This window comes from Meles meles, chromosome 6 (genome assembly GCF_922984935.1).
Source record: "Meles meles chromosome 6, mMelMel3.1 paternal haplotype, whole genome shotgun sequence".
Taxonomy (NCBI): domain Eukaryota; kingdom Metazoa; phylum Chordata; class Mammalia; order Carnivora; family Mustelidae; genus Meles; species Meles meles.
Window position 1 is genome coordinate 52,145,544 of NC_060071.1, and position 10,541 is coordinate 52,156,084.

General features: G+C 49.1%; 1 protein-coding gene across 1 annotated transcript in view; it reads right to left on the reverse strand.

The window, feature by feature from the left end:
* ITGA11 (integrin subunit alpha 11) overlaps positions 1-7,042 on the reverse strand; it is a 110,043-nt gene extending 103,001 nt beyond the window's left edge. The window contains exon 1 of the mRNA XM_046010344.1: positions 6,900-7,042. Coding sequence (XP_045866300.1) covers positions 6,900-6,951 — 52 coding nt within the window. The 5' untranslated portion in view covers positions 6,952-7,042. The remainder of the gene's footprint in view (positions 1-6,899) is intronic.
* Positions 7,043-10,541: the final 3,499 nt, after the last annotated feature.

A 10,541-nucleotide genomic window follows, 5' to 3' on the forward strand; every position in this document is an offset into this window, starting at 1 on the left:
AGAACTCTACTCTGACAACTGTAAGACACTGATGAAAGACACTAAGGATTGGGGCACTTGGGTGTTTCATTCTGTTGAGCATCCTACTCTTGATTTTGGCTCAGGTCATGACCTTTGGGTGGTGAGATCGAGCCCTGCACTGGGCTCCACTCTGGGCATGGAGCCTGCTTAAAATTCACTCTCTTACACTGTTAGTGGGAGTTCCAACTGCTGTAGACACTCTGGAAAATGTATAAAGTTTCCTCAAAAAGTTAAAAACAGAACTATCCTACAACCCAGCAATTGCATTACTAGGTATTTATCCAAAGGATACAAAAATAATGATTCAAAGGACACATTCACAACAATGTGTATAGCAGCACTACCCACAATAGCCAAAATATGGAAAGAGCCCAGCTGTCTTTCGACACGTGAATGGATAAAGAAGATGTGGTTTAGATACACAATGGAATATTACTCAGCCGTCAAAAAGAATGAATTTGTGCCATTTGCAATGACATGGATGGAACTAGGGGGTACTGTGCTAAGCGAAATAAGTCAGAGAAAGACAAATACTGTATGATTTCACTCATATGTGGAATTTAAGAAACAAAAGAGGTGAACATAGGGTATGGGAAGGAAAAATAAAAGAGATAGAAACAGAGACAGAGGTTATAAGGGACTCTTAACTCTAGGAAACAAACTGAGGGCTTCTGGAGGGGAAGTGGCTGGAGGGATGGGGTAACTAGGTGATGGGCATTAAGGAGGGCACTGGATGCAGTGAGCACTGGGTGTTGCATGCAACTGATGAATCATTAAATTCTACCCCTGAAACTGATAATACACTATATGTTAACTAAAGTGAACTTAAATAAAAAATAATAAATTAAAAAAAGATTGTTTCTCCCTCCTCCCTGCTCTCTCTCTCTCTCAAAAAAAAAAAAAAAAAGAGAGAGAGAGAGAGAGAAAAGAAAGGGAGCAAGAGAGAGAGATTGTAGATGACACAAATAAATGAAAAATATAGTATATTCATAGATTGGGAGAATTAATATTGTTAAAATGCCCATACTACTCAAAGCAATCTACAGATCCAATGTAATCTCTATCTAAATACCAATAGCATTACTCACAGAACTAGAATAATCCTAAAATTTGTGTGGAGCCACAAAAGTCTCCAATAGCCCAACAATCCTGAGAGAGAAGAACAAAGCTGGAGGTATCACAATCCTGGATTTCAAACTATACCACAAAGCTGTCATAATCAAAGCCATGTAGCACTGGCACAAAGACAGACACATAGATCAGTGGGACAGAACATGGAGCCCAGAAATAAACCCACAGTTATATGGTCAATTAATCTATGACAAAGGAGCAAGGACATCCAATAGAAAAAAGACAGTTTCTTCAATAAGTGGTGTTGGGACAACCGGACAGCTACATGGAAGGAAGGAAGGCAGGCAAAACAGAAAAGAAAGAAAGAGGGAAAGGAAGGAAGGAAAAGAAAGAAAAGAAAAAGAGAAAGAAAAAAGAAGGAGAGAGAGAAGGTGGGAGAGGGGAAGGAAGGAAGGCAGGGGGAGAGAAGAACTGCATGATTTTCTTACACCATATACAAAAACAAACTTAAAATGGATGATAGGCCTAAATGTAAGACCTGAAACCATAAAACTCCTAAAGGAAAATAGGCAGTAAACTCCTGTACCTTGGTCTTAGCAATATTTGGGGGAGGGGGGTCTGTCTCCAGAAGGAAGGACAACAGAAGCAAAAATAAACAATTGGGACAACATCAAACAAAAACTTTAGCACAGTGAAGTAAACCACCCACAAAATGAAAACCATCAACACCTACTAAATGGGAGAAAACATTTGCAAAAGATGTATCTGATAAGGGGTTAATACCCAAAATACATATGAAGTCATACAACTCAACATAAAAAAAAATGAACAATCTGATTTTTAAATAGGCAGATACACTGAATAGACCCTTTTCCAAAGAGGACCTCCAGATAGTCAACAGACACATGAAGGATGTTCACCATCACTCCTCATCAGGGAAATGCAATTCCAGACCATGCTAAGCAATCACCTTACACCTGTCAGAACGGCTAGAATCAAAAAGACAAGAAGTAACAAGTGTTGGAGAGGATGTGAAGAAAAAGGGAACCCCCATGCACTGTTGGTGGGAATGCAAATTGGGGCAGCCACTGCCGGAGACAGTACGGAGGTTCCTCAAAAAGTGAAAAATAGAGCTTCTCTATGATCCAGCAATTCTACCGTTGGGTGTTTACTCCCCCGAAATGAAAACACTAATTTGAAAAGACAAATGTCCTCCCATGTCCATTGCAGCATTATTTACAGTAGCCAAAATATGGAAGCCACCTAAATGTCCACTGAATGGATAAAGAAGATATGGCGTATGTACACAATGGAGTATTACTCAACCGTAAAAAGCAATGACATCTTGCCATTCACGACAACATGGATAATACCCGCAGGGTGTTGGGCTAAAGGGAAATAAGTCAGACAGAGACAAATACCTTATGGTTTCGTTCACAGGTGGAATCTAAAAAAACAAAGCAAAAGAACAAACAAAACAAAATGGAAATAGACTCAGAAATACAGAGAATAAACTGGTTTGCAAGGGGGGAAGGGGGTGGAGGGATGGGCCGAGGAGGTAAAAGGGATTAAGAGGTACAAACTTCCAGTTATAAAAATAAATAAGTCATGGAGATGAAAAGTACAGCACAGGGAACATAATAATATCGTCACTACTTTATATGATGACAGATGGTCACTGCATTTATCCTGGTGAGCATTTTGTAATGTATATAAACGTTGAATCACTATGTTGTAGCCTGGAATTAATATAATATTGTATACCAATTTTGCCTTTATTTAGAAAAAAAAAAACCAAAACACTACCATTTCAAAAAAGAAAAAAAAAGAGTCAAGCCAGCTGAGAAGAAAGTTTTGTCCTAAGCAAGGAGAGGAGAGGACGGAAGGGAAGTTCCCTGCTGTTGGAGGAAGCTTCCACTACAGGAGGGGAGAGAAAGAGCTGCAGAGAGGTCATAAAGAAGGTGAGTCACCGTCTGAATGCCTTAAGGCCCATAGCCCTGTGTGTGTGGGCGAGGACAAGGAGAACGGCCTGGAGATAGCCCATCTCTGGGGGCCCAGGGTGGGGTGGATGGGCTATGGGGTATAAGTAGAAAGAAAGTGAGACTCTACTCCTATCCCTTCAGAGCCCTCTGTGGAAGGGCTCCCAGGCAGAAGAATCTAGAAGTTCTTCAGCTGGTGATAGTAGCAGAGAGGCTTGCCTGACAAGCTCCCAGCAGGGAGGGACAAGCTTCATCTCTTGTTCTGCTCTTCCAAAGCTGGAGAGTAGGGCTTGGATCCTTTTAGTCTTTGCACATTCCTGCTGCCTAGTCCTGTGTTTTTTCCAGACAAGGTTTTCCTGCTGGAAATGAAATGGTGTGGTTTTTCTCTGCTCCACAAAATGCCACAAGGCGCTCACACTAAGAGCGCACAGACTCCATGGCAAATAAATAAATAAATAAATAAATCCCTGAACTCCCATGATGATCAAGACTTTGGGCCAGGTCTTTGGGAGAAGAGCTGGGAAAGTTTGGGTTTCCTAGGCCCTTGGCATGTATGCCCCCTCTGAGCCTCCAACCCCAGCCCTTCCTTTACACTTGTCTTTGGAACTGGAGCTTGGCAGTTTCATCTCCATGCACCCTCCCATCCCTTACTAAATGGTCAGTATCTTGAGTGCTACTGTTGCTGATGATGATGGGAAACAGAGACAACATCCTTGAATACATAATGTGTGCTGGGACTTTCCAAGCCCTTTATTTACACTTACTCATTTAATCTTTGGCTAACTCTGTAAGTTCTATTACTTTCATCCCCATTTTGCAGGTGAGAAAGCTGAGGCACGGAACCACTTAGTAGTTTGCCAAGAGCACAGAGTCCTAACTGGCAGAGCCCAGACCCAGTCCAGGCTGTGAGACCCCAGCGCCTTTACCCACACACTGTGCCTAATCTCCCTGTGTGCCTTTATGGGGCCTGGCAGGTTACAGATGCTCCGTGAAGACTGAGGTTTTAAAAAGAATCATCATGCATCCGGGCACCTGGGGGCCTCAGTCGCTGAAGCATCCCACTCTTGGTTTCAGCTCAGGTCATGATCTCAGGGTCCCCAGATAGAGCCCTGTGTGGAGCTCTGTGCTCAGCACGGAGTCTGCTTCCTCTCCTCCTCTCCCTCTGCCCCTCCCCCACCACTCACACACACATTCTCTCTTTCTAAAATAAATAAATCTTAAGAAAAGAATCATCACTCATCAACCCTTACTATAGATGTGTTATGATAGATACTTCTTATCAATGGATCTGCTATCTCTAGATGTCAGCCATAGAAGTCTTTGGCCTTGTCTATTTCTTTTTTCCCTTGCTTTCTTGGTAGCTTTGTCCACCCATCACCCTGCCCAGCTTGTAGCAGAAGCTCTGGCAAGACAGAGGCTCTGAACTCATAATGGTTTCAGTACAGACTCCCTCCCAACTTGGCCTGTGATAGGTCCCCTGTTCCCCTGCTCAGCCAAACTGTGCCGTCACAGGCAGGCACTCTTCCTAGTAATTCTCACATTGGATCCATGTGATACACAATTGGGAGATGGACATCAATCTTGCTCTGGAGCCAGGGGAATGGATTCATCGACCCCACGACCTTTCCAATTTTCAGAGTCCAAACTAGGGTCACCCTTGTGGTTTTATAATATCCACCTTTTTGTTCTCTGATTCATCCCTGGAAATAACACTCTAACTTACTAACCAACCGACTTTAAGGCCTCTCCACACTCCTTCAAGACCCTGTTGAAATGATACCTCCTCCTTCAGGAAGCCTTCCTTGCTAATGCAAATTAAATTGAATTTCTTGTTTGAACCATGGCTCTTAGTCTCTCTGTGCTGTTCACTCCCTACTCTGTCTGTTTAGCTTCGCCTGGCCTTGCCTCATTCCCAGCGCCAGGCTGGGCCCAGATCGCACACACACTTCATCCACACCCCCAGTTTCATTCCAACATTGACTGATATGTTTAATGAATCCCATATTTTAAGAACCCAAACTGACCAGACAGAACTCAAGGGCGGTTTTCTCCGTTTAAAGGGAATTCTGAGTCACAAATTCTGTCCCTGTCCTTCACCCCACTCCCCTAGCACACCCCGCCCCTCACCACCATTCCTGCTTGACTAACAACAACAGGAACAACCATTGCTTCTGTCCTGCTGTGCACCCAGCCCTGAGTTAAGGGCTTTGCTGACAGTGCCTCATTCAATTATCTGGAGAAGTTTATGAACTCAGTCTGAATTTCCATCTCCATTCCACAGAGAAGGAAACCTGTAGAGAGATTGCATAATGTACTCAAGGTTGTAGGGCTAGTGGGCAGCAGAGCCAGGATGAAAACACGTTCTGACTGCAAAGACTTCCCCCTCAGTTCCCTGAGGTTCAGACTGACTCTAGCCACTCCATCTCAGGGTCTGGTGGGATGGGTTCCTATCTGGAGTCACACAGGGGCACACTCCCTTTTCCTACGGAGGGATCTCCTTGTGATCAGAAGACAGTTCCTGGAGTTCTCTTTCCTCCTAAGTGACATAGAATGGGCTTCACCTCCCGCAGCTGGTTTCTAGATGAACACTGGCCTGGTGGCAGCTCTTCCTTGTCCTCCAGAACACCCCTTCCCCGCAACAACTTACAGCGTTAACGTTTACTTTGAGGCTCTAGGATCTGGACTGAACTCCATCAGCCAGAGACTTTTTCAACTACAGCCCCTCCCAGAAGCTCTGCTATAGACCTATGGGGGCAGGGGGTGCACTTGTTTCCGAGGTACCCCCGGACAGTGGTGAGTGAGCCGGGGCTGGGGGGTCTCCACCTGTGCTTTCTGACGGCTCCTCTCTCGCTGCCTCCATATCTGGCCCCGGCCCCAGCCCGGAACCCATGCGAAAGGGGAGGCGAGGCCGGGGGGCCAGCACCCGCGGCTGGCGCTGGTCCCCACCGGGACATTCGGCTGCGCAAACGAGAGGCCCCGAAAGCTGTCGCCGCCGGTAGAACGGCGCTACGGGTACGGGTCTGGCCGGGGCGCCGGGAGTGGAGAAGCCCAGGCTGGTTGCCCCAGTGCGGAGAGCCTAGGATTGGCCTCTCGCCGCGGGTTGTGCGCCCTGCGGGACGGAGGTTCCCGCCGTGCCCCGACACCTGGATTGCATTAGGCGGGCGGCGCGCCTCTCAGCGACGGCGGCTTCTCCAGATTATTGAATAACTGCACAAATCCAAGCGCGGGTTGCCCCGTCCCTACCCCAAGCATCAGGTAACTTTTCCCGGGCCCTGGCTGCGGAGCTGCCCCCGTCTCCGTTGGCCGGGCCGGCGACCGCTCGCCACCGCCTAGGGCCGCCGCCCTGGGGCTTCGCCCGTCCCCGGACCGAGGGATTCTGGGCAGCTCACAGCGCCCAGGTCCCCCAGCCCTTCTGGGCCTTCGTGTCGTGCTTCCGAACTTCAGGCGGCTCCCTCCGCGGGCAGGAGGGCGGCCGAGGCGGCGCTTGCTCCGCGCCTCGCGTCCCCTCCCAGCGCGGGCCACGCGTCCTCCGCGCTCCCGGGTCGCTTGAGCGTCTCCGGCGGGGCGCCTGGAGTGGCCAGCGTGTCCTGCGGGGCCGCCAGCCCTCCGCACTCCTCTTCCGCCCTTCCCCAACTCTTCCCCAACTCTTCCCCACACGCCAAACTCTCGGCTCCAAGCCATCCGGCCGCGCCTCCCTCTTTTGCGGAGCTTGGCGGAGCCGCTAGACTGCAGCCACTTTCCGGGGGACCCCCGTCCCCCACCCTGGCGGCCAAGCTCCGACCCTGCGAGGGGCTCCCACGGGCACGCGGAGGCAAGGGGGCAACGTACCTGGCCACAGGCTGAGCGCCCAGGCCACCAGGAGGCCCCTGGGCAGGTCCATGGCGCGCGGCGCGGTGGCAGGGGCCGGGTGCGGGGCGGCGGGGCAGCGAGCCCGAGCGGCAGCCTCCTCGCGGGTGCCCCGAGCCTGCACTGCGCGCCGCGCGCCCGGCTCCCTGACAGCAGCCGCTCCTGCGGAGGAAGTGGGAGGGCTCGCGCCGCGGGGAGGGGCGCGCGGACACGCTCGCGCCGGGCCCCAGGCCAGTCTCGGCCCCTCTGCCACCTGGGCCGACGGCGTGCGGCGCCCGGGCGCCGTCCCTGCACCCCAGCCCCGCGCCCCCACCCCACCTCTGCGGGGTAGAGCTGGTGCGGCGCCGCCCTCCACGCTCCACTACCAAATTCCACGTTGCGGCAGGAAGAGTGGCTTATATTCCCATTTCCCAGAGGGAAGAGCTTCACAAAGCTCCGAGGGGTTATCTCAGGTGACCCGGGGACACCGGGCCACGACTCAGGCCTCCGTGGGCCCAGGAGAGCGGATGTCCCTCCAACGTCAATTCTAAAACGTCCCCCTGCGGGCCCGCCGCGGGGAGCTTGGAATGTAAAGGACCCAGTGCTTCCTCTGACTGACCTGCACTCTGGCTGCTTCCTACCTGAGGCACCCAAACGCAACCACGAGGAGCCCGTGCCTACATCTGTAACAGAGAAGCTCTTATTGGAACGCAGCTGCCTTCCTTCCCAGTAGTTCTACGCCGGACAGTTAAATCCCATGCACGTTTGCTGCACGAACTCTAAAACAGGACCTGGACCCCAACCGGTGAGTGCGGAGGCTGGCCTGTCCAGCAAGGGAGAGAACTGAGGCAGGGGGTGGGATAGCCCAGGTCGTGAAAGCTAGAGCAGGCACCCGGCTTCACCTCCTCCGGAAAGCCTTCCTTCACCACCTCCCGAACCCAGATCCGCTCCAGGGTGCATGTCCATTCTCTCTCTCTCTCGCTCTCTCCTTCACTGAACTTCTTAGTAGAGAAGCTATGCCTCAGTCGGTAGAAGCATTAACTTTTCTCTCCTTGTCCAGACTGAAAACTCCATTAAGGTAGAAATCCCTGTTTGGGTCGCCACTGAGCATCCAGGAACACATAGTAGGTGGGTGGATGGTTGAATAGGCAAACGAGCACAGGTGTTGTGAGGGGAGGCTCAGAGGGTAGAACTTCCTGTCTGGGAGGGACTGGAAGGGCTTCCCAGAGGAGTTGCCATTCAGGCTGGGTCCTGGAAGATGAGGTGGGTTTGGAGAAGGTCCAGGTTCATGCAAGTGTAGTAATGGGTGTTGAACCAAAATTGCTCTCTTCTCTAGCTATCCTGGTTGTTGTTTTGCTAACCTCACCTCTCCCGCTCCGCCACAGACTTTGGGGAAAGCTGATTCCATCTCTGGAAGGGGTATGCGGGTGTGTGTTGGGGGAGGCATGTGGTTTAGGCCAAAGTGAATCAATGTATTGCCATCCCCTGGCCATAGTTGAAGAAAGGGAAATGTGAGAAGAAAAAGGAAGAAGGTTTTCTTTTCTAGGAAACAAGCTTTCTTGCTCTTCCGATTCTCCTGCAATGAATGAAGGAAGGAAAAATGAACTAACGAACTCGCTCCTTCCTTCTCCTACTCACACGTCCCTTCCCAGGCTAAGACAAAGACTCCTGTAGGCCCAGAAGCTCATAGGGGTGGGGAGAGGAAATCTGAGTTTGGGATGAGTCAGACAGATGCTGGATGGCAGAATGGAGTGCCCAAGTCCAGGAGAGGCTTGTTGAATCCCTGAATCAAGCCACCCCCTCAGCCTGTTCCCCTGAAGACTTTCCAGTCCTATGACCAATGAGGCCCCTTTATTGTTTGAGCGTGTTTGAGTCAGGATGCTTGAACTTAGAGCATCCTAACTGGGAACAGCGATCTAAGGAGCTGCAAACTACATCCTTGCCTCACACAAATTCAGACTTTCTCTGGTGGTTCTCAAACTCCATGTATATGGGGGTTGCCCAAAGCACCAAACACTGCTTGCTGAAGGGGCTCGAGTAACAACTCGGATATTCTTCCGGTCATTAGCTCTCATTGTCTTCATCAGGGGCATGGGAGTCCTGAATAGAATATGTGTGCCTTTCTGTAATCTGGCAAAGTGGGGGGGGGGGGGGGAGGTGTGCCTTCCATCTTTCAGCGTGCAAAACACACGAGAGGGGCTCACACTGGAGGAGCAAGGGATGGAGCTGAGAAGACAAGACACAACCTCATATTTATGGATGTGATCGTTATTTATTATTTAATCACTTATTTTAATAATGTATTCATTCATGACCATTAAACTTGTGAAAATCACACAGGACAGCAGCGTATGGGGGAGAATGCGTGACCCACAATCTGGCTGGAGAAGCTCAGAGAATTGGATGAAGGGCTTTGTGGAAGCCAGGATTTGAGCTGAGCAATGATAAGAATAATACTAATCCTTCATGGGTATGTAGCATATTTATTTTTCTTGAGATAATTTACATACCATGAAATTCGCCACGCAATTCAGCAAGTTTTAGTTTATTTGCAACATTGTGCAACTATTACCACCAATTTCATTGTTGTGACCCCCCCCCCAAAGAAACTCTGTAGTCGTCAGCAGTTACTCCCCATTCCATCACCCAAGTCCCTGGCAACCACAGATCTACTTTTTTGTCTGGGTGGATTTGTCTATTCTAAACATTTCCTGTAAATGGAATCACATCATACATAGTCTTTGGTGTCTGACTTCTCTCATTTAGCATAACGTATCTGAGGTTCCTCCGTCTGGCAGCAAGGATCAGCACCCCATTCCTTTTTATTGCTAAGTAACATTCTGTTGCATGGATATACTGAATTTTATTTATCCACTCATCAGGTGAAAGATATTTGCGTGTTTCTACTTTTTGGCTATTGTGAATGATGCTGCTATGAGCCCTTGTGTACAAGTTTTTGTGTGAACATATGTTTCAGTTCTCTTGGATATATACCTGGGAGTGGAATTCTGAGTGTGGTGACTCTATGCTTAATCATTGGAAGAATGAACCACCTGTGGCTGCACTGTTTTACATTCCTACCCATGATGTATCAAGGGGTACATTTTTTTTTTTAACCAATTTTGAAATCCCTTTGACACCTATGATCTAACTTAATGCTCACAAGAGTCATGCAAGGAATTATATTCACTTTGATAGATAAAAAGACTGTACTGGTGAGGATTATTTCAGTTGCAAGGAACAGAAACTCTACACAAACAAACTCAAACAGAAAAGGCAGTGTATGAGCTAATGTAGGCAGGAAGTGCTGCAGGTATGGCTGGATCAAGAGTCTTAAGTGAAACTCTCGTCTTTTTTCTCTCTGTCTTCTCTTACATTTGCTTCACTCTGCTTTCCTTTCCTGCAGCAGACAGGATTTCTCTGCCTGCTAGGAAGATGTAGCCGGCAGACCCAAGTTTACACTTCATAGATTCTAAAGGGAGAAAGACAGTTTTCCCTACTAGATGCAGCAGGAAAGTCCAGGATTTTGATTCATGTCTAGTCCAAAACCAATCAGTAGCTGGGGAATAAGGTACTATAATTGGCTGAGTCTGGGGCACATGCCCAGCCCTGAGGAGTTGGGAAGAGAAGGGCTTTTTGACTGAC